Genomic DNA, 23796 nt, shown 5'->3' with positions numbered 1-23796 from the left:
GCCCAGCCCCATCACCTTTTCCTTCCTATTCCAAACCCAATTCCTTCATTTTCACACAGATCTCAGCCTGACCAGCAGGAAAACCTGCTAGCTGCATGACCAGGGAATCCAGAGCCTTCCACAGCTCTGGGTTAGATGGACACAGGAGGAACGAGGCTGAAAACCTGGCGAGCAGCTCCACCTGCCTGAGGGTGGGAAAGGGAAGCCAGTTTGGGATCATCCCTGGGGCTGCTGGTCTTACTGGAACAGCCAGGAATGTGTTGTTCTTCTGATGGAGCAGGTGAGTGATGCCAGGCAGAGCTCAGAGGGAGAAGGGGCTGAGCTGAGGTGGTTAGACAGGAATAAATCCCAGGATGAGGCTGTCGGAGGGAGAGGATCCGTGTGTCTGAGGCAGCGGTGCTGAGGATGTTGTGACAGCTCTCTGGCAGCTCCTGTCTCATCGTCCTCCCCTGCGGGATGCCGGGAGGGGGAAGAAGGATTGTTAATGGAAGGGATGAGGAGAGGTGGGCTCCTGTGGGTTGGTTTGTTTTACACCAGTGCTTTTGGCTGTCTCCTCTCAGGGATCACGCTGTGGAACTGGGGGTGGTGCTGTCTGCAGAGCTGGGGGGAGCTGGGGGAGGGCTGGAGGGTTGTAGGAAAGATTTGGGGGCAGCCAGGAGAAACCAACCCCTCAGGAGCCAGCTGCAGTTAGGAAAAATGCTTGGGTTTTTCTTTTTTCTACTCTTATTTGAAGGTATTTTGCCCCACGAAGGCTGTGGGGTGGAAAGGCCGCTGGGATGATGGGTGTATCAACATCCAAGAGCTCCTGATGATTTATCCACCTTCAAGTGTCATGGATTTATCCATGTTCAAATGTAATGGATTTATCCATGTTCAAATATAATGGATTTATCCATGTTCAAGTGTCACCTCCCAGCCCCAGAGACCATCCAAAGGGGCTGAGGGAGTGTTTTTTCCCCCCTTTTTACCCCAAAGGGGGTCAATTTTGCAGAGGATCCAGAATCTCCATGGGTGATCCAGCATCTCCATGGAAGATCCAGAATCTCATGGGATGATCCAGAATCTCCATGGATGACCCAGAATCTGCAGAGATGGTCCAGAACCTCCATGAATGATCCAGAATCCCCATGGATAGTCCAGAATCTCCACAGATGATCCAGAATCTCCATAGATGGTCCAGAATCCCCATGGATGATCCAGAATTCCCACAGATGATCCAGCATCTCTTGTCCCCCCAGCTCCCAGGAGCAGCCCTGCACCGAGGCACCTTCCACCAGCAAAGGGCAGGTTGTGAGCAGCACTTTGGGGATGGAGAAGGAGGGAAGGGCTGCAGGAAGGCAGAGGGGCTCAGTCTGTCAGGGTTTTTCCCGTCACTCGTGCTCGGCTGAGCGCGCAGAGCTCGGCGCTGACGGAGCAGGGTGTGACAGCTCGTCACGAGGGTTGGCTGAGCTCGGGGAGTTCTCTCGGCTTTTGCGTCGCAGGAGAGGCACTTGGGGAAAAAAACAGCTTTTAGGGACAGTGCTGGGAAGCGTCATCTCCACGGAGACCTTCCTGGAAGGATCTTTGCCCTTTGCATGTAGTCTGCATGGCAGGAGGGAAGTTCAGTGAGCCCAGCTGAGCTCTGGACCAGCAGAAGGTTGAGGGTTTGGAGCAGTGAGTGATTTGAGGGTGAAACTGGACTTTCCCAGTTCCTGCAGCATCCAAACATTGGTGTCCATCAGCAAGAATCCTCTCTCCCTGCTCTGGGGGAATGGGGAGGAGGAAACCCCTGTTCTGGGACAATCCTGGCTTTCCATCCCGGGGTGAGTGATTTTTGGAGGGACAGATATAGGTTGGAGGTTCAGCATGGGAAAGAGCTGTGAATGTGTGTTATTGCAGCACTGCAGAGCTGATGCCAAACCCCTGGGACGTTTTGATCCTGGATCCCTAAAAGTGGTGATTTTTTGGCAGCAGAAGGGTCTCTCCCTGTGGTTCCTCCCTTGCCTTCCTCCCCATAGCAGGAGCAGCAGCAGGACCACAGTGCATGGATGGGGCCTGGCAGATTTCCAGCTCTGCTTTCACTTTAATCCTCATTTTTTTAAATTCCAAGCATAAATTACCCCTGCAGCCCCTGCCAGTCTCTCTGCAGTGAGCAGCTCTCCCTTTTGGGGGCAGTTTGGGGTTAGGAAAACTTGTTGAAATGGAGGGAACAGCTGGAATACCTGTGTAGTTCTATGATATTTATGTACACATCAACATGCATATCAACATCTTTAAATTCACATTGATTTGTTGGTGTTTCCATTCTCTTTTGTCTCTGCACGTGTGCAGGAAGGGGATATTTATGTCCAAGGACTTTATTTCTCTTTTCCCTAGAGAGCCATGGCACCAGCTGCTGCAGCTCCCTCCTCACCTTCCCAATCAGCCCAGTGAGTCCTAATTAATCTGAGGTGAGAATTTTCCCCAGAAAGATGAATTCTCTACATCCTCAGGCTCAATCTTTGTTGCAATCTCTCCCAGCAGCCAGAGCCAAGCCCTGCTGCAGCTGATGTCCCCTCGAGCACATCTGCATGCACAGCTGGATGGGTTTTGTCACTGGGAACAGCTGGACGACTCTCAGAGCCTGCCGTGGGTCAAAAAGGGTGATTTTAACAGCAAAGAGGGAACCGAAGCCTCTCAATCCCTCTTGGTGCAGCCCTACATAAAACACAGGCACCACTGTCCTCTTCTGGCTGGAGCTGTTATATCACAGATCTCCAGGAGCCTTTTTTGGGGTAATTTTTCCATGTTCCAGCCCTGTTCCCCGCACAGGATGGGATGGGCAGACCTCACTTGCTCAGCAGCACAGCCCTGGATGCAGCTGGCAGATCCTGGAGAGCACGGGATGTCTCCTGGACTGTCCCCAGTGCTGATGAGACTGAAATAATTATCACAGTGTGCTGCAAACCCTCCTGGATGAAGCTGCTTGCTGTATTTCCATCCCCCAGACAGCGGCACTGTTGGATTTAATTCCTGGCACAAGCTATTTCGATCTTTTTTTCGCTTTACGGTCCACTAAATCGTCTCCAGGAGGGGCACAAATTCCCCTGCAAGGTGAATTTAAGATTACTGACAGTAACTTTAATTTCCTTGGTCATTTTTTCAGAGTCACCCGTGGCCAGCAGGACCCAGCAAGCAGAGAGCAGACAGAAACTGCTGCTCTGGAGACACCAGTGAGCACTTTGGGAGGTTACCAGGCTTCAGCTGCTGCAGGGACCTGATTTGGAGACTCAGCCGGAGAAATCCGAACAGGCAGAGCTGCTCCCTCGGGCTGTGGGTGGGGAGAGGAGCAAAGGGAGCAACTCTGCACTCTGTGGGAGGGAATGTTTGGCAGCTCATCCCTCTCGTGCCTCAGTTTCCCCATCTGTAACCTCGCTCTGGACAGGGTTTTGTGGTGATGAAGTGATGCCATGCTTGGTTTTGGGGATCCACGAAGCAGGACTATCCATTTGGGATGGCTCAGTTTTGTGTCCTGCACCTCACAGGAGGGAATTTTCTCCTCCAGTGGTGCTGGCTCAGCCAGGACACCAGAGCCTCCTCCTCACCTTCCTCCTGCCTGACCCCAGCATGAGCAGGGGCAAGAAAGGACCCAGCAGAGACCCTAATTTCCCTCCTTACTCCTCCATTTTCCCCCGACTTTCAGAGGCACCAAAGGGAAAGCATGTAATTACCACCTTGCTCCAGCGTTTTATTTTCCATCCGTGACTTTTTGCTGCCTTGATTATCTGACAAGAAAGCACTTCCCTCTCCTTTCCTTCAGTCCAGAGAAGCTGTGGCTGCTCCTGGATCCCTGAAGTGTCCAAGGCCAGGCTGGACAGGGCTTGGAGCAACCTGGGATAGTGGAAGGTGTTCCTGCCATGGCAGGGGGTTGAGATGGGCTTTAAGGTCTTTTCCAACACAAACTATTTTGTGATCCCACATCCTTTGGCTGATATAAAATGGAAAAGCAACATCCCCTCATGGAGGAGACTGCGCTGGGGCTGAAACTGGGGCTGGAGCTGGATGCTGTGCTGTCACCCCGCTGGATGCCGGGCTGAGATGCTGCTGTCCCCAGGGAGGGAGCAGACACGAGCTCTGGTCAGAGGTGCTGCGAGTTTCCTATTACTGATACAGAATAGCCCGATTTGGGTGACCAGGAGCTGCCGTGACGCGGGCTGGGGTTATCCAAACCCGCCGGGAAGGCGGCAGGCATGGAAAAGGAGCCTTCCCGGGGCTGGGGCGGCAGCGAGGCGGGCACTGAGCCCCGGAGGATGGAGCTCAGGGTCAGCGAGGGGTCCGGGCGATTAGTGACGATCAGATCGCCCAGCCGCGCCCAGGCACGAGGGATAGCATAGCCCGGCAGTGAAATCAGAGCGGGCAGAGAAAGCGAGAATGGAAGATTAGCCAAGGGGGAGTGCTGGGGAAAGCGGCCTGGGGGCACAGGGACCTTCGTGCTGCCGTTCGAGAGCTGCTCCAGGGGCTGCCATGCTCTCCTGGCTCTGCCCCAAATGTTCTTCACCTCCTCAGTGCCTCAGACCTGTCCGAAATCCCCAGCTGTGATGTGAGCATCCCGGATTTCCGCGCTGCCCGGGATCCCCGCAGCACAGGGCGCTGCGATCCGAGCTGTTGAACAAAACACACTCTCCCGCAGCCTTGGGCTTCCCGTGGCGCGCTGCTGGCGGGCTCACGGCCGGGATTTGGGGCTCAGCAGGAGCATCTGCCGGGAAGCAGCGCGCTGGCTCCGCGTCGGGCGGTTAGCAGAGCGCTGCCCGCAGAGCGGCAGGGAAACGAGCGGGGCTGGGCGAGGCGAGAGGGGAATTGCTGTCCCCGCTGAAATAGGAGCGGCTGGCAGTGTTATCCCGGCTGGGAGCGCACTGCCGGGGCAGATCCTGCCCTCCCAGCGCTGGGTGCGGCGGAGTGCGGGGAGCTGGGACATCCCCAAAGCTCCTTTCCATAAATTAATCTCAGCTTTCCCTTCCGGGCTGGATTTTGGCGGTGTTGGGAACCCGAAGTCCCGATACAAGGAGAACCTCCCGCTTTTCTCCCACTCCATGCGCTCTCCCAGCTCTCCCCGTCCCTCTCCTCCTGCCGGGGAGCCACTGGAGCGTGGAGCTGCTGGCGCTTGGCCGCTCTGGCCCCGGGCAGCTCGGGCAGCTCCCGCCGGGCCGCGCAGATGGCAGGCAGGGCACGGCACACCCTGGGAAGCTTTTGTTTTGCTGCCTGGAGCTTCTCTTTCAGGTTTCCAGGGCACCGAGGGGTCTCTGGGAGAGGGAGCAGCCCTGCTGCGATGGGGGAATGGTCAGACCCTCCTCGCAGAGGGCTCAGGGTGTGCTCTGTCCTGTTCTGGCATCAGCCCGGGACAGGCTGCGCTCAGCTCTGGAGCTCGTGGTGATGGGCAAACACCTTAAATCCTGCCAAGTACCAAAACAAGGAGGAGAAAGAACCAAGTGGGACAGAGAGCAGGGAGCAGGGAGGTGATGGTGATGGTGAGGATGGAGAAACCCAACCCAGCCGAGTGGGTGCATAATTTATTCCCCCGTTAGCTATTCATGAGGCAGCCCTTTGTATCAAGTCTCCTGACGTCCTTGTAACAACTTCAGGCCTTTCTGTGGAGCATCACCCTCTGGGGGTGTTCCTGTGCCACTTGCCATGTGAACATGATTCTTGATGTGTCCTGTGCCTTCGTTAGCGCCATTCAGTGCAGGAGTAATTAATGAGATCCCCATGGCCGCGGTGTAACAGGAACCTCTGGGAAACACCCAAGGCAGCAGCACCTCTGGGGGTGCTGGGGCTGCACGGCTGGGGGGATGAGGGTGGGTTTGGGGTTTCTTTGTGAGTTGGGTTAAAGCCTAATGGCCAAGCTGTGGATCTTTCCTCCACCACCTGCTGTCCATGATTTCTGTGGGATTGGAGAAGATCCTGGACTCTGAGGTGTTGATCAGCCCAGTGGGGCGAGGAGAGGTGGAGGAGAGCAATCCATGCTGGTCAGCAAACTCATGGCCACTCTGCAGCCTCCAGCCTGGACCTTCCTCCCATCCTCCCCCAGAGGAAGTTGGGTTTAACTCATTCTGTGTATCCTTGGGATAAAGCCGACCAGGACACCATGCCATGGGCTTGGGAGGAGCCACCAGAGCAGCCAAAATCTCCTGCAGCTCAGGGAACGAGGTGGGTCTTTGGTAAGAGAAGATTCTTCTGCATCCTCAGGGTTTGTCAGCACTGCCTGGGGCTCCGAGCTGAATGCAGAGTTCCTTTTTGAGTTCTCTGTCATGTGGGATGCTCAGAGTCTCCCAGAAATCCCCTGAGAGGCTCCCAGGGCCTTCTTGAGACACAGACAGGTCTCAAGTCACCTGGACCCTACAGTTTTGGCCTGATGTCCCTTGAGGCAGGAACATGCCTTGGTGGCCCCAGGGCCTGGGCTACAGCCACACCTGGGCAGCTGAGAGCTGCTGGACACTGGGGTGCCATTTGGGCTTCAAATAGAAATGTTTCTTTCTAAAACAGGCATTTCTGCAGGGTGGGAAACCCTCAGTGCCAAGGGATTCCCTCCCTCCCTCCACGTGTGCTGCCCACGGAGCAGCAATGGGATAAATCTGTTCCTGAGTACTGCAGGGATCACTGGGGATCAGTTGGGCTCTTGGGGTGCAACCTCTCCCTTGGGGGTGGCTGGGGAGAGTTTGGGGTGGTTTGGGGTGGTTTGGGGTGGTTTGGAGCTGCTGTTCCCCCGTGTGGAGCCACAGCACAGCTCTGTCTGCAGCACTGTGTTTCTTCCCGTGTTTCCTTTAAATCCAAGGGCAGCCAGGCCAGGTAGGGTTTCACTGGGGTGTAGGATTTCCGAATCTGAGTCTTTCCTGAGACAAACTCTAATCCTTACCTGCGTGTCAGAGACGTGCAGGGAGCAGCCACGTCCAGAAGCCCTGGGATCCTCCTGCTGCCCCAGGAAGAGCTGCAAGCTGGGCTGGCTGAGCAGGGCTGCAGGTGAGTGATTGCCTTTTATTATGTTTTCTGGGCTCTTGGACACCATGGATGATATAATGGAAGCGCAGCCGAGCCCAGCAGCCAGCTGGGAAAGTTCCCACCTATGTTAAGCCACTTCTTGTCCTTTATTATCAGTAGGGTGTGGAGGAATCACCTGGTTGAAAAGGTTTCCATTTTATCTCCAGCTAAACTGGCGCTGGGCTGGTGGTTTTAGACCAACTTGTGCTGATCCAGGAGTTTTGGCTGCTCTTGGGTCTGTGCCCACCCCAGACAGAGACACTCTGTGCTCTGAGCATTTGCAGCCTCTCCTTCCCTTCCAAGCCTGAAATGAAGTGGTTCCTTTTGGCTGTGATCTTTCTAATGGCTTTGAGTGTTCTGCAAGGTTTCCATTAGAAAATCCTCAGCTGTTGCAATCTGCTTGATGGGAAAGTGTGCAGGGAAGGGTGAAGACATCAAAACTGCGAGGAAATATTGGCTGCATTCAGCCTGCTCCAATTAAACCATGAGGACCTGGAGTGAAATAATTCCTCAGGATTTCTGACATTTCTGACAGGAATCTGAAATCCGTGGCTGCCAAGGAGTCACTTAAATTCCAAAAAAGGTTTGGAAGCATCCAGTGTGTTGGGATGAATTGAATGGGGAGGGGATTCAGGAGAGCTGACGTCAGGTTCAGGCTGCATTAATAATGTTGATAATAATAATTATTATAATAGGTAATGAGATGTCTCTTTTTAGGTTGGCTTGGGAATAAGAGGAGGTGATCTCAAGGAGGGAATTTGGGAATCCCCAGTGCACAGTGCTTACCCCAGGGACACTGAGAGGGTTAATGGGAAAACTGGGGAAAACTGCTGTTGGTTCCATGGGTTTGGTACAGTTTTTGCTTAGTGGTGAAGAATAACGTGATTTTCTGAGAGTCTGGTTGAAGTTTGACGCTGTGGGTCAGAGCAGGAGCAGATCCTGGGCTGGCTCAGGGCTCAGTGCTTGCTCTAAAAATGCTTCCATCCTCCAAATACCTATGGAAAAGTCCATGGAAAACCATGAGGAAGTCACTGGGTGGCAGAGTTCAGAGGAACCAGAGCCTTTCCTCGGTTAATGTTGGGTTTGGGTTCAGTTGAGCATCACCCCGGAGTTTCTCATAGGAACTGATCCGTGTTTGGTGTGTGGTGAGTTTCACAGCCTCAGCAGGAGACCATCTCCAGAAACTGCAGAAATTCCAGCCAAACAAAGCCTCAACCAAATAAAGCTGAATTTTTAATCGGGGAAAAAAATCACTATCTTGCTGATTCTCAGAGAAATTTGATTTGGATTCCTCGGCTGAGCCATTCTTTTTGCATCTCCCCAGCCCCAAAATGGCTTAAAACTGTGACTTATACATCCCAAGTTCTGTGTCTGTGCCCTGTGCCTGATTTCCCATTGCATCCCAAGATGGAATTCAGCTCAGGAATGCAGCTGGGAGCAGTGTGGCTTTTCCCTGGGTGTGGAGTGAGGACCAGGACACCTCACCCCCTGAACCCCTCGGCTGGATCTGTTTGTAAAGGTCATGGGAAGGAGATCAGAAATTGCTCTGAGGCAAAATCAGCTCCAGGCTGGCCTGGGACTGCCAGGGGAAGAGAACCCACAGGACAGCTTTTTGCCTTTTTTTTTTTTGAGATCTCCCTTTTACCACAGCTGGGGGAAGATTTTCCAGACCTGATTTTCCAGGATTCCTTTTATTCCCTTGGGGTTTCTCTGGAGCAGCACCCCTGGGAGATCCCAGCTTTGCCCACCCACTCTGGGATGCCTCTGGAAGGGCTCAGTGCAGGCTGATCTCGAGATTTTCCTATCCCAATTCAGCGGCACAGCATGGGAACCTGCCCCAATTACACGGGCTGGAAGAAAGCTTGAGGGAAAAGCTCTGCCTCCCAAGATGCTGGCAGAAGGATTCAGGATGCAGGTGACTTTTGGAGGTCAGTCAGGAACTGCCCTGGCTGGTGCTCCCCCAGTCCTGCACTTCCAATCCCTTTCCAGGGTGATGTTTTGGGGCAGGGGAGGAAGGGAGAGCTCCCTGCAGGGCTGGGGGAACACATGGGAAGGGAAATCGTTGTGGTTTGATTAAATCCTGCTGGAAAAGCGGGCAGAGGGTTGGAAGAGCAGCTGGGCTGGCCAGAGTGGGGGTGCTGGGTGATGCTCACAGTCCTGATGGATCACTGGAGTAGCAGAGGGGCTGTGGCCACATCCAGAGCCTCTGCCCAGCTCCTGCTGGGAGCTGCCCGGGGCTGAATCCAAGGCACAGAGCTGTCACATCGAGGTGTGACACCCCAAGGGGCTCATGGAGGAAAAGGCACCCCATGCCATAAAAAACAGGATGGAAAAAAAGCCACGGAGAGGCAATTCCTGCTCCTTCAGCAGTTTGGAAGCTCTTGTGATGGGAATCACAGACCCCCAGGATGGAGGATTTTCCTGCACTGGAGAAAACCAGGCCTAGGTGAGGAAGTTCCTGGGCAAAGTCCCCATGGCTGGAGGGACCCTGGATGCCTCATCCTGGCTGGGGCTGGGTGTGGGAGCCCTGGATGTCCTGTTTTTCCAGCTTTTCCCTCCTCGGATGCACAAGAACCAGGTCCCCGTGAGACCTGCGTGTGGCAGAGCGTGCCAGGGAGCAGCTCTGCGTGGAGGGGACAGAAGAGTCACCCCTGGGCATCACCTCCCCTTCCTGTGCCCCGCGCCGCCCCTGCCTCACCCTGGCTCGGCAAGCAAAGGCCTCGGACACCTCTGCAGACATCAAAGAGGTGCCTCGGAGTCCCGGATTTCGCCGCTGCTGCCGGGCAGCACCAGCGAGGGAGCGAAAAACCCATTTCAGGCGCAAGGAGAATGAGGGCAAGGAGTCCCACCGGGCTCACGTGGGCACAGGCATCGCCTTTCCGCAGGAGAGGTTGGAGCATCCCAGCGCTGCCCGCCAGAGGCGGAGGGGCAGCTCAGCCGGGCGGCTCGGCCGGGCAGCCCCGGAGCGGCGATGGGAGCAGCGGCACCGGGCAGCCGCACCCCGGAGGAGGATGAGGACGATGCCAAAGCCGGGTTTGTTGTTGCCCTCTAGGGCTCAGCGGCTGTCGTGGCCGGGAGAAGTTTGGGGGCAGTTTGGTGGGTGGGTTTGGGGCAGTCGGGTGCTGCTTTTCTTGGTTTTGGTGGGTTTTTGGGGTGGTGGTGAGCTGGGGAGAAGTTTGGGTTGTCCTTGGAGGAGCAGGGAGGGTGAAGAGCTGCCGAGCAGCGGGTGAGTGCTGCGAGGAGCTCTGGATTTACCAGCAGCCAGAAGGTCTCACTGGCCTCACCTCAGTGACTTTAATTCTGAATTCCTAATTATGGGTCCAAATTCCCATGTCCTCTCTGGGGACCGTGGGATGCTCTGGGGGCTCTGCCCTGACCTCTGCAGTGGCTCTGGCTCAGCACACGGAGCCGCCAGCCCCGAGTGACACCGGGACCCCAAAGTGCCACCGGCTGCTTTTAGTGCTGCCGTGGCAGGAATGGGGATCAATGCAGGATCCGACTGACCCGATTAGCGGCTTCCTATTGCTTTCCATTTATACCTTCCATCCATTTTTGGCTCCGGCTGCCAACCTCCTCCCGGCTTTGCTGCCAGTGCAGATTCCGAGGGGGACAAAGTCATTTGTTCATCCCTAGGAGCAGACTGAGGTTACAGCTCCGCATGCTGGGCCGGGGGGAGGGCGGCTCTGCCTCTATCCCAGCAATTTGGGACGGGCTGGGAAAGTTTCCCATCGATTTGGGATCGGGTTCTTGATCGTGTTACAGGGCGGTAAGCAGCAGGGGATGGCTGCCTGCCCCGTCCCCAGCCAGGCGCCCGGGCGGAGCCGCGCTGCTCCGCAGGGAAGAGGTCACTCCATGCACCCTGTTTTACACCTCTGCTGGTCCGGGCTGGTCAAAGCAGATCCGAACGCTTTGTGTCCATTCACCAGCCTCTTCCTAAAGTGTGCCAAACGCTTTGTAGGAGCAGCTGAAAGTGAATCCCGGCGGGGATCGAACCCCCTGTCCCCCAAAGAGCCCACTCAGCATCCCCAAAAAGCCACCGCAGCACCTCACAGTCAAAAATCCCTTTAAATCTTTTCCTGAATCAGGCTAAAGCCCGGCTGGGAGTGCAGGGAAGATGAGGAGGGCTCAGCTGCAGCCAAGCCTGGCCCTGTCCCAGGCTGTCCCTGTGCCTGTCCCTGTCCCTTGGTTGAGCAGCCAGCACCACCACAGAGCTCATTTCATCCCATCTGGCTTTTCCTGCTACCTGTGCTGTGCTGGGGCAGCTTTCACGACACACCCGGAGTGGGATCTCTCCGACTCCCTCCGAGCACAAACTCGCCCTCTCTGGTTATTAAATTACATCCTGACCCGGTTAATCCATAGCTGATTAATTTTGGGCTCCATGGCTGGCTATAAGAAAGGTTTCATCTGTCTCGTGGCGTGGACTGTATGTACTGAGCTCTCTGATAATCTGATTTTTCTAATAGGAAAAAATAGGGGTGGAAAAATCAGAAGGAGGTATGAAAAGTGGGGAGGGCTGTGGGGGTCTGGCTGGGCACATGTAGAGCCTGCCGTGGGGTCAGCAGTGATGGACACTCCATCCCAGCCCCGGGAATCCAGCTGGGGATATTCCTCATCTTTCCCTGGAGAGATCCTGTGTGGCTGCATGGAAAATCCTCAGTGCTGGGGAAACTGAGGCACGGGGGTGGATGTAGCCTATAGGAGTTGGTGGCTGCTCGTTCAGGATCATAATTTGTTTCCTGGTACAATTTCGTGGAATCCCAGGATGGTTTGGGTTGGAAAGGACATTAAAGCTCATTCAGTGCCACCCCTGCTATGGCAGGGACACCTTCCACTGTCCCAGGTTGCTCCAAGCTCTGTCCAGCCTGGACACTGCCAGGGATCCAGGGGCAGCCACAGCTTCTCTGGGCACTCTGTGACTCTCACAGGGAGGAATTCCTCCTGAATACCTCATCTAAACCTTCCTTCTTACAGTTTAAATACAACTTGGGGGTTCAAATGTTGGGGGTAATTCTGCCCCCCTTGTCACAGACAAACTTTAACCTCTGCTTTTAAAATCAAAGAGGTTTCAGGTCTGGCTGTTCCTGTGCACTGGGCTCTCCTGGAAAAACATTGAGAAACAGCAGAAGCAGGAGAAGCTTCCTGGGAAGCACGAGAAACCCTGGGACTGCTGTGAGCCACACCATTATTTCAGTGTATTTTGGCCCCTTTTCCATTTCTCTGCTATTCCCACAGCGAGGACTAAAAAGCAGAGGCAGCTTTTGCCAGACCCCATCATTCCCTGGAAGACTTGAATTACTCTTCCCTATATTTTTATCACTCATAAACTACCAGCATCTCCCCTCCTGCTTATTCCCTCACAGCTGCACACATTCGCTCGGAATTTAAAGAGTTCAGTTTGCAAACATCTCTCCTGAAAATGGAGAAGGAGGAGGAGGAGGAGGAGGCACAAACTTTTGCAGAGTCTCCCCAGCAGCAAAGCCAGGAGCTCTTTGTTTTCCTTGCAGAGATGGTTCCTGCCCTGCTCCATCAGTGCCAGATGCCCAGGGCACCTCACTAAGCCTCCAAAGACACTCCGGGCCTGAATCACAGCTCCAATATTTATAACCCCAGCCCTAATCGAGGCCGTTGAAGGGTTTGGGTTGTGGTTTTATACATTGCACCCCCCAAAATCCAGCCCTCCTGATGCTGGGGGATTGCTGCTAATTGAGGGGCACTTCAATTAGCCGGGATGAGAAATAAGAAAAACTCCCTCGGCGGAGGTGCCGCGGAGCCACCTGAGCTGCATGGCAGAGCCGCGGGGCTGGAAGCGCTGAACCCCAGGTAATTAGCGCTGCAGAGAGAGGACAATTAGCGGGGCTCATTAGTGCCCCGGGCTGCTCCGTGGACCGAAGCCGCTGCCAGAGCCCACGCTGATTTCACTGTGGGCACGGCTGTGCTTGGGAATTCGGGAAAAGTGAATAAAGCGTCTCTGCCTCGTCCCACCGCAGGATTTGCGGGATCCCTCAGCCTCCTCCTCGCTCGCTCCCTGCTCCAGCTCATCCCGCGGCAGATCAAAGCCAAACGGGTGGGATGAGCTGCAGTTCTCTGCATTATTTCCCACCGGGAAAGCGAAACTCCCTATGCAAACAATAATTCAGGGACCTGCCGCCAAAAATTCCTCCTTTGCCAGCTAATCCCTCTCTGCTGCGGGACAGGCTCGGGGGTGTTTGATCTCCCCTCTGCTGTCCGTGCAGAGCTGCTGAGCAGCGATGCTGTAGCAGGACTCGCTGCATTCTGGTCCATCCCGGATGCAGGACACCCTCGGGGCTGAATTTATCTGCGCGATAAATCCCAGCAGAGCTGGTGATTCCGGGAGGTAGAGAGGATTAGAGGGAAAGAAGTGCCGGAGGAGCGCCTGGGGCAGCCTGGCTGGAGGGAGGATTGAAATCCTCAGAGCCGAGAGGCTGTTTAAAGTCACCTTGGCTGGATCCGAGGGCAGAACTTTCCCGAGGGTGCCGAGGGTGCAGCCGAGCTCCCCGGAGAGGAGGGAATTGTGTAACTGTCCCGTTTCTTGGAGACAATGATGTTATTCTGGGAATCTCCCCTTACCCGTCTCGCCTGGACCACAGCCCTGCTTTCACTGCGGGGATATCCCCATTATCGGTGGGGTTTGCTAAAGCCCCTCAGCCCCAGCTCAAGCCGCATCTTTGGCTCCTCTGGGTGCTTTTCAAGCTCTGCATTTCCCTCAGCCACAGCTGCCCTTTGCCCCTGTGCAGGAAGTGACCCTGGCTAGTTCTAGGCAGATTTTGGGGAAAAAAAACCACTAAAAGAGGTCAGATTTTGCCTACAGACCCCATCAGCCTGTGGTGAAAGCCTTTCCAAAGCTGGGTTTGGAGGGGTGATGGACACAAGCTGAATTTGGGGGTGGAATATCGACTGAATTCCTTTTTGTCAGTAGATCCCCTCACTGGGCTGAGGGTAGATTTAAGGACTGTAGTCTGTAGGGGTAGAGGAGTGGTGTGTAAAATGATAAAGCAGCCCTGAAGGACCTGATCAAAGGTCTGGATTATCTCCTGTCCCCTTTCCCCAGCAGAAGGCTGGAGATGACTGTGAGATGCTCCAAGCCGAGCTCTCCTCCGGGACAGCGAGGTTTAATGTGCTCATTAGCGTCACGGCAGGAGAAATAGCTCAGAGGACAGAGAAGGATGCGGGAGGGAGGGAAATCGAGGTGATCGGGTCCCTCAAGAGCAAAGGAACGTCACCGTGGAGCAATTCAGGAATTCAGGCTGAAGCCCGCGGGTAGAAATGTGCCAACCCCTCCTCTGCCTTCCCCAAATACCGGGGAGGAGGAGGAGGAGGGTGGGAAGGTAACCTGGGTGAAGGGACAGGGGGCATCCAGCCCTGGGTGAGGCCAACAGGGACAAAACCGCTCTGGAGCACCCAAGGCGAGGATGGCTGAACGGAAAGAAAGCAAAATCAGGGAAAGAAAACAAAAATCTCAGTTATTTTAATGACTCACGCCAACCTGCCCTGTCCCATGCACCCAGGGAGTTAATTAATTAATTAATTAATCCCTGGAGGGGACAAGGCCAGCAGCACTGGGGTTCTAACCAGCATGCAGCTGCATCCAGGCGTGAGGAAGGGCCACGTCCCTCCTCTCCCTCGTCCCCCACCGCTGCCCTTTGCTGGGCTGTGCCAGCTGTACCCGCCGCTCCAACTGGTCCCAGTCACCCCGGGGCGGGGACGGAGATGTCCCACGTGGTGGCGGTGGTGGCACCGTGGCCGTCCCCTCCTGGAAAGGCGCCCGATGTCCCCACGGCCACAGGCGAGAGGTAGGTGGGCAGCGGGGGATGCTCCAACCCTCGGGCTTTCCCCTCCTCTTTTGAATGGCACTATTTTATATTAATGCCACAAGGAGCTCTTTCTCCCGCTGTAAATCTCTCTCCCGGTGCCAGCAGCGGGTCCCTGTCCCCCCTCTCCGCCTCTCTCCCGGGGCACAGCTCAGACCTCGCCACGTCACGGACAAGACTTGTCCCCGCTGGACCATCGGCAGCATTATTGGGGATTAAAGGTGGCATCCGCCAGAAGGACACGTCCTCCCCCGTGTCGCCCGCCGGCGGGTGGGGACAGGAGGTGGGCGGCCGGGTGTCCCCTCCCCGGGGTGAGGGTGTCCCCAGCGAGCCACCAGCCCCTTTGCCCATGGCCTCCCGGCTGGTTTTAGGGCTCCCAGGGGGATGGAGGGGCCGAGGATCCCACAGCCGCCCCTGCCGAAGCGCTGCCAACTCCCCTCTGTGCCAAAGCGAGAGGAGCCTTTTAAATGACATTGTCTGCGTTATCCCTGAGGGACCTTCCAAGGGTATGGCTGGACTTTTTTTTTTCCATCTCCGCTTTCCCTCCACATCCCTATGTGTGATTAATAACTCTCTTCCCAGATGCAGAGAGCACTGGAACTTCCATGCCCTGGCCAGGTAAGTCCTTGCAGGTGCTCTGTGGATGGGCAGAGGGAGGAATCTCCTTTCTCATCCCGTTCAGGGATGATGGGGAGGGCAGGGAAGAGGAAGGGGGGAAAAGAGGCTCAACATCTCCAATAATCAGGAAAAACCTTGGAAATGGACATTGTTCACTGCAGGAGTGTGAGGGTGGTGAAAGGAGGATGTGTGGGAAGCCTAGGGAATTGCAGGAAGGATTCACTGGATGCAGAGGGGCTGGTGGAGATCACAGCCCCGATTCACTGGGATGAGATGGATAAAACACAAACTCTCCCTCGAAATGACCTTTCTCTTTTCACCGTCGCTCTCCCTCGCGTGGGTTTTTTATTATTATTATTATGATTTTCCGCAGGCAGGGATTTCCGCTGAAGGATATTAGTTAATCAGATTCTGAGAAGCAGATGTTGGGTGATTTAGGAGGAAAAAACGAGGCAACTTTCTAGTTCAAGCCTCGGCTGGAGCCTGGAGCGAGGTGCAAAGCTTGGGGAGGACGTTCTGTGGCTTTGGGATGTGCTGTTAATTTTGGTCTTAATTAAAAATGAGACAGATGAGGTGGTGTGGGGCTTGGGGACAGGTGGGGCACCTCCCACCAGTGATGGGGACAGGCAGATATCAGCGTGTTCTGGGGCTTCAAGGCAGCAAAGGAAACTGAGAGCCCAGAGGAAGTTGTTCCAAGGCCTTGAAATGGAGCTTAAAAACAACTTTCCGTGTCCCAGCGGGGAGGATGAGCCCAACTTTGCACTCCCAGCCTTGCCCATGGCATGTAAATTGTCCCATCATAGCTCTGTGCCTCAGTTTCCCCAGCAGGGATGAGGCTGGGGGGGCTCAGTTCAATGTTTGCAGAGGCTCTGGAGGAAGGACAGATTTCAGCACATCATAATTTCTTCTGCAACCCAAACTCAGATGTCCTTCCAAGCTGGGGTTGGGGAAATTCAAGCACTCCTAATGCTCAAAACACAGAGATCACCTCACAGTGCTGCCTTGGGATGCAATTTCCCCTTGTGGGTTCCTTCCAACCCAGCCTAGTCTGTGATTCTGGGAACTTCATGGTCAGCTTTAGCTCCTCAAACTTTGTTCCACCGTTTGGAGAAGTTCCCAGACTTCTCCCTTTGGTTTCCTCCCCCAGGATGGAGGTGTGGTGGGTCAGATCAGCTCACCCTGCCACTGAACACTAAACTCTGATTCAAACTTTATTTTATTCTGATTTAAACTTTATTTTATTCTGATTTAAAAATCATCTTGGCATTCGTGTTAAGAAGAAACAAGAACACAAGAAAGGAATGATGTGTGCTGCTTTTCTTTCCTTTAATGCTTGTTTTTTCCCTTGAAAGACTGAAATGATCTTTATTCAGGCCGGGTTTGTTGCAGGATCCCTTTGCCTGCCTCCTGATGCTCCTGAGCCCAGGTATTTCCTCAGCTCTGGGTTGCTGCTCTGATGCCACAAATCATCCTGCTTCTCACAGAGTCACCAAATAGCCCAGCCTGGGATGGATTCAGCCCCACAGAGAGTGGCTGAACCTCAGTTATGCCCAAGCTGGACTAGGCTGGGGCTGAAGGATGGGTTTGGGGTCATTGGAGCTCCTCAGCTTTGCCTGAGGTCACTTTGGGGACACAACCCTGCTGCTGCTGCTTCCTCCAGGCGTCACTTCTGTCCTTTTCCCCAACCACTCCTCTCTACATGTCCCCAAGAGGGAAATTTGGCATAAAACCAGTCTGGAAACAGCTCTATAGGGATGGATCCCTAAGGACAGCCGAACTCTGTGGCTTTAGCTTAAGCAAAGAAACCTGGCCTGTAAATAGCTTATGATAAATTGTAGGATTTGCCTCCAAATCCAGAAGCTCCTCTGCTGAGGATGGAGCGAGGTTGAGCCTTGTCTGGCATGCTGGATCCTGTAAGAAGTTCTGCTCTTGGGGCTGTAAAGCTGAGAGGAGGAGAGGGAGGATTCGTAACAAGCCGGGCTGTTCATGCCCATTTCCTGACAGATTTGGGATTTTGCCTTGTCCTATCCCCCTTCCCAGCTGTCAGCAAGGATGGATCCAACTATTTCTGGGGAGGAAAAAAGCTTCCATGCCCCAAATTAGTGCAGAGAAACAGGGAGGTGGAGGAGCAGCTCAGGATGAGTCCCTGCCCAGCCCTGGGAAGCAAACCCTGCACTGGGGACCATCCTGGTGACAGGACTGGCCCTGGCGCCGCTGCCGCTGCTCCGTGCCCTAAATTGTGCTGCTATTCCTGGCAGTCGAGGGCATTTGGGTTTTTTTGTCTCCCTCTCGCTGAAGTTGGCTGGGGAAGAAAGCCAGAGTGCCCTTGGTGAGCAGCGGTCATGCAGAGCAGCTCCACGTGTCTTCCTGTGGAGCCTCATGGCTGGGAAATGGATTTGGAGGGGAAATAAATCAGGGCGTTGGATTTACTCGGAAAGTTCATTTTGGGGCAAATCTCCTCAGAACCGCTCGCTGTTAACACCTGATTTTTCTCTGTGCTTCTCCCTGAGGCAGGACAGGTAATTTCCCAGCTCTGTAACTTGGCCTGGTCCCTGGGCTCCTCTTTGACTTTGAGGAGCTCAGGAGGATGTCGGTGATGTGTGGGGAGAAGTGTGCCTGGGAATATTTGGGGACATGGTGACTGTTCCTGGGGGTGTCCCAGAGCTGGTTTGGGGCACAATCCACCCCATGGTGTGAAAGGTGCTCTGCAAGTGACCCGAGGGCTTAGTCCTGATCTTCTTCCTGATGCTGGGAATATCAGGTCTGCTGTGGAGGAGGATTAGGAGAGATCTGGAGGATATCACCCCATCCTCTGGTCTGGATGGAGACAAGGGGTTGTTCTATTCCCACCCCTCTTCCCAGAGCAAAGGGGTTCTCCAAGGCAGGTGGACATTTCTCCTCCTGGTCTGCTTCCTCCTGGGCTGCAACCCCAAATTCCAGTGTGGTTCCTGCTTTGGGCATTGCTTCCAAACGCTGGTTGACCCAACAGCAACGTGCCCAGGACCTCCTGGGGTTTGGCCCAATGCCTCTCCCACCTGGATCAAGGGCTGCTCTTAACCAAGACAGTTGTGTTTACAACCTCCAAAGCCTGCTCTGAACTTTGGATCCGCACCTGGAAACGTCTGAAATGACCTGGGATTGCTGGGGAGAGGCTGGGTGGGGCACCTGGGCTCACCCCCATCCTCTGCTGCTGCCTGACCTTTCATCCTTGGGTGCTGCAGGTGGCTTTGGGAGGCTTAACGATGACAAATCTGTGCCAAAAGGGTTTGCAGGATCCAAAGACAAATGACTTGCTGGAAGTCATGTCACCAGTCAATGGCATTAGTATTTCCATTAAAAAAAATACAACAAACCACCCAGGATTGTGTGACCTCAGGTTTGCTCGGCTCTGCCCAGCAGATGCACAATTCAGCTCTGTGTCCCTGTCCCTTGCAGATCCTCCTAGCGTGGGAAAGGCGCGGGCTGCCGGCGTCCGCGGCGGGGATTTCTGCTGCTGAGCTGATTAGCGTATGATGGACGTGGCCAGTTGGAAGGAGATGGAGGTGGCACTAGTCAGCTTTGACAACGCCGATCAGATCGTGGAGGATCCCTGCTATTCCAACGACCTCAGCCCCGCCGGGCAGTCGCGGAAAGGCCACCCCAGCTGCGCCAACCTGCTGTCCAACCTGCGGATCCTCATCAACAGCGAGAACGCCAACAATGAGACCATCTTCTCCAGGTTCTCCGCCGAGTTCAGCGACCACCTGGTGGGGGAGAGGGTGGGCATGGACGAGGGCGACCAACGAGTCATCATCAACATCGCTGGGCTGAGGTTTGAGACGCGCCTCAAGACCCTCGACCAGTTCCCCGAGACCTTGCTTGGGGACCCGGAAAAGAGGATGCGTTACTTTGACTCCATGAGGAATGAATATTTCTTTGACAGGAACAGGCCCAGTTTTGATGGGATCCTGTACTATTACCAGTCCGGGGGCAAAATACGGCGCCCGGCCAACGTCCCCATCGATGTCTTTGCTGATGAAATCACCTTCTACGAGCTGGGTGATGAAGCCATGGACCAGTTCCGGGAGGATGAAGGGTTCATCAAGGATCCTGAGACCCTCTTGCCAACCAATGACTTTCACAGGCAGTTCTGGCTGCTCTTCGAGTACCCCGAAAGCTCCAGCGCAGCCAGAGGTGTAGCTTTGGTCTCCGTCCTGGTCATTGTCATCTCTATCATTATCTTCTGCATGGAGACCCTGCCAGAGTTCCGGGAGGAGAGGGAGTTTAAGTCCACCCAGGAGCTTTCTAAGAACATGACAGACACTTTGCTGGCCCACAGCACCTTCACGGACCCTTTCTTCGTCATAGAGACCGCCTGCATCGTCTGGTTCTCCTTCGAGCTCTTTGTCCGCTTCATCGTGTGCCCCAGCAAGACTGAGTTCTTCAGGAACATCATGAACATCATTGACATCGTGTCCATCATCCCCTACTTCGTGACGCTCACCACCGAGCTGATCCAGCAGAGCGAACTCAACGGGCAGCAGAACATGTCCTTGGCCATCCTGCGGATCATCCGCCTCGTCAGGGTCTTCCGCATCTTCAAGCTCTCCCGGCACTCCAAGGGGCTGCAGATCCTGGGGCAAACCCTCAAGGCCAGCATGAGGGAGCTGGGTTTGCTCATCTTCTTCCTCTTCATCGGCGTCATCCTCTTCTCCAGCGCCGTTTACTTCGCGGAGGTCGACGAGCCGCAGTCGCATTTCTCCAGCATTCCCGACGGTTTCTGGTGGGCCGTGGTGACCATGACCACCGTGGGCTACGGGGACATGTGTCCCACCACCTTGGGCGGGAAGATCGTGGGGACTCTGTGCGCCATCGCGGGGGTGCTGACCATCGCCCTGCCCGTGCCCGTCATCGTCTCCAACTTCAACTATTTCTACCACCGCGAGACGGAGAACGAGGAGAAGCAGATGCTGCCCGGGGAGGTGGAGAGGCTGCTGGCCAGCGTGGCCACGGGCAACGGCAGCATGGAGTCACTCAATAAGACCAATGGGGGTTACCCAAAAGATAAGGCCAAAAAGTGATGGTTGAGGCCCTCAGGGACTGGGCAAGGTCAGGTGGGATTGGCTGGAAAACGTATCCAACATCTGCATGCTCTGATTTTTTTTTTTTTTTAAACCAAATATGCTGCTGCTTTTTTTTTTTTTTTCTAGACAATTTTCAATCTCTGATTTCCTGTGGCTGTTCAAATAAATACCATCTTTCTTATCTCTCTGCCCTGCCCATCGGTCTGGTGTTTTTTATTTGATGCTCATCTGCTTGACATTTCTCTGCTCTGTCTGTGGTGTCAGAGTGGAATTCCCCACACACAGAGATTTCCCCATTTACCAGAGAGGAAAAAGGGCAAAATGACATGAAATGCTTGGCTTGGTGACACCCAGCTGTCCAGGGATGAAGGTGGGTCCAGCTCCCTGCTTTTCTTAACCCATTTTAAACCATCTTAACCATCTTAAACCACCACTTCAGATCCGGGGGTCTGACAAATTCCCAGACCCGGGACTGCTCTGTCTGAAAAACAAGCTGGCAAAAAGAAATGAGAAGGGATATTTTTAGCTGGATGAGTTCCCTGGTCTGCCTGCCTAATCCATTCTGCTGGCACAGCAGGGTGGGCAGCGAGGGATGGACGCAGGGCAGCAGGTGGGGCACTAGGGGATGGTGACCAGGCAGGGTGGCACAGCCACATGAGAGGTCCAGAGCACTGCAGCTCCAATCCCACCAGAATTCTGCTGGAAAACCAAGCTCTGAGAGAGGGAATGGGATTTCTCCTGCAGCACATTCTCATTATCTGGTGTACAAACAACCCTGGGGATGAGCCACAGTGACCTTGCAGCTTTTATTGTCACTTGTGGTGCTGCAAAGGGGACACAGAGCGATGAGAGCCAACATTTCCGGACAGCTCCGCTGCCTGCTGTAACAAGGCACTTCTGCTTTCCTAAAAATGCAAATTTCCAGTGGCACTTTGGATGGGAGCAGCCAGCAACAGCTCATTTTGCCGTTCTCTCCAATGCCAGCAGGTTTTCTTCCGACAAAAACATTTTGTTCCCACTTCACTGTTTCACTCAGCTCTTTTTTTCTCTTGATGTTTCTGTCTCCATTAAAACCCCGGCTTCTCGTGCAGTGTCTCATCCTCTCTGAGATCCCACACCTGCTGCAGAGATGTCTCATCTCCTGCTGGATCCCCACGATCATGATACATCCAGCATCCCTGCTTTGCCATTTCATTCAGAACGCAGTGGAGGAACAGGGATTAGTTTCACTGCTCCTGCCCTGCTGGAAAATGCAGGTTTGGGCTCGCTGGGATTTTCCCTGTGGCAGAATTCCCACAGCCCTGGTTGGAGGAGATTTGATTTTGGTTTTAGGGGGTTTTATGCACTGTCTTTCTGCAATGAGGTGTTTTGCACCCCAGGAGATGAATCTCAGACACAACCAGTACAATTCCTTTTCCCTCTGGGACAAATCCCACTTTTCACCTGCTCTCCCCGTTGGTTTTTTCCCATCCCTCCACCATCGTTTCCCCCATCCCTCGCAGCCCTCACACCATCATCTCAGACAGGAGAAGCTGTCAGAGCTATTTAATCTCCTTCCCACTGTGCCAAGTTCTCATCATCTCTGGGGACGCTTGGAGGAGGCACAGCTGAGCACAGCTGGAGGAGACACAGCTGGGAACAGCTGGAAACAGCACTCCAGCATTCCCAGCTCCTCTGTTTTCAACCCTCAGTTCTCTCCAGCAGCTCTTCCACCTCACTATTTTTATTTCATAGCAGGTTCTTTCTCTTTTTTCCCCTAGAAAACTTGAATTTTTCCATTCTTTTGTATTTTCATTGCTCCCCTCCCCCGATTCCCTCCCAGCCGCTCAAATCTGAAGCACTTTTTGTGGTTTTTTTTCCTTGGGAAATCACCATGAAAAACTCTCATGAGAAGGTTTGGGCTGGGAAATATTCAGTCTGATCAGCCATGAGCACATTTCCACTCCTCCTGCAAATATGGACTGTAATGGTGCTGGGATGGATGGATGGATGGATGGATGGATGGATGGATGGATGGATGGACAACCTGATTCTTATAAACTTGTAAACTTTATCCTCAAATAAAAGAATAAATGCTTCAAAGTCTGGCATGCAGAAAATACTGTTTATTTGGACTCAGCTTCTTTGTTCCTGGCTTTGTGCTGCTCCATGGCAACACAATTCCAGCTGGGAATTGTGTGTGGGAAGGTTGAGACGTGGGGCAATTTCATGGAATCCCAGACTGGTTTGGGTTGAAAGGGACCTTAAAACTCATCTCATTGCACCTCTGCCATGGCAGGGACACCTTCCACTGTCCCAGGTTGCTCCAAGCCCTGTCCAGCCTGGCCTTGGACACTGCCAGGGATCCAGGGACAGCCACAGCTTCTCTGGAAAACAGATAATTCTGGATCTCCAGCTCTGTGAGATGAGGACAGACTCTGCAGTTTGGCTCACACTGTCCATTGTGGGAGGCCAGGTCCAAGGGGGATCCCATTCCCATGGGGTCAAAGACATTAAACCTCTCCAGACACACCAACCTACTTCCAATTAGCCCTAAAGAGGAGGAAAACCAAGCTATGAACTCCCAGTGTCAACACTCAGCTGGTGCTTGATACAAACCTGCCAGAAACCCCATTTTCCTGCACAATTTGCAGCTTTGTCCCTTCCCAAACACAGGCCCAAAGCTCAAAGTTCAGTGAAATCCATTAAAAGCCCTCAGTAACTATCCTGTTTCACACCCAAGCCCTAATAAGCCAATCTGTCATGCCCTTCTGTGCAGAGGCTGAATTCCCTCTTCAAATTTTTCACTGCCTCAGGAAATTGAAAAGAAGACAAGAAACCTCTTTGCTTTATCAGAAAGGTTTCCAGGCCATTGGAGCAAGACAGAACCTGTGGCTGGGTGTGAAATATTTGCAGGTAGAAGTGTCTCCCTCCTTTGAGCTGAAATGCCCGAGAATCCCAGGATGGTTTGGATTGGAAGAGACCTTCAAACTCATCTCATTCCACCTCTGCCATGGCAGGGACACTTTCCACTGTCCCAGGCTACTCCAAGCCCTGTCCAGCCTGGCCTTGGACACTGCCAGGGATGGAGCATCCAGTTCATCCAGTGCATCCAGTGCATCCAGTGCATCCAGGAGCATCCAGGAGCATCCAGGAGCATTCAGGAGCTCAGGTTTGGCACCGCAGCCACGAGATGGCACTCCAGGATCGGATTTCCCTGCCACAGACGGTTCCCGATGTGTTTCCCGCTCTCCAACCCGCGCTTGGAACCTTTTTTGCTGTTTTTTCCTTTATTGGAATGTGAACGCCGGTGT

At 54.0% G+C, this 23796-nt stretch overlaps 1 protein-coding gene across 2 annotated transcripts; it reads left to right on the top strand.

Moving 5' to 3' along the window:
• Positions 1-9202: 9202 nt before the first annotated feature.
• On the top strand, positions 9203-20699 carry KCNA10 (potassium voltage-gated channel subfamily A member 10). 2 transcript variants are annotated; one of them, XM_085045030.1, is made up of 3 exons: positions 9203-10023; positions 15405-15440; positions 18876-20699. In XM_085045030.1, exon 3 carries the CDS (start codon positions 18950-18952, stop codon positions 20498-20500), a length of 1551 nt encoding a protein of 516 aa, XP_084901156.1. In that variant the 5' UTR covers positions 9203-10023; positions 15405-15440; positions 18876-18949; the 3' UTR covers positions 20501-20699. The 2 variants fall into 2 exon arrangements, with proteins under 2 accessions (XP_084901156.1, XP_084901155.1); XM_085045029.1 differs by lacking the exon at positions 15405-15440 and having other exon boundaries at positions 9204-9436; positions 9539-10023.
• The last annotated feature ends 3097 nt before the right edge of the window (positions 20700-23796 follow it).

This window comes from Lichenostomus cassidix, unplaced genomic scaffold (genome assembly GCF_008360975.1).
Source record: "Lichenostomus cassidix isolate B80296 unplaced genomic scaffold, HeHo_3.0 HiC_scaffold_560, whole genome shotgun sequence".
Taxonomy (NCBI): Eukaryota; Metazoa; Chordata; class Aves; order Passeriformes; family Meliphagidae; genus Lichenostomus; species Lichenostomus cassidix.
This window is presented reverse-complemented; position numbering and strand designations above follow the sequence as displayed.

What these genes read in the sequence shown, in the direction of transcription:
- KCNA10 (XM_085045030.1), top strand. Translation starts at nt 18,950, where the DNA reads ATGATGGACGTGGCCAGTTGGAAGGAGATGGAGGTGGCACTAGTCAGC.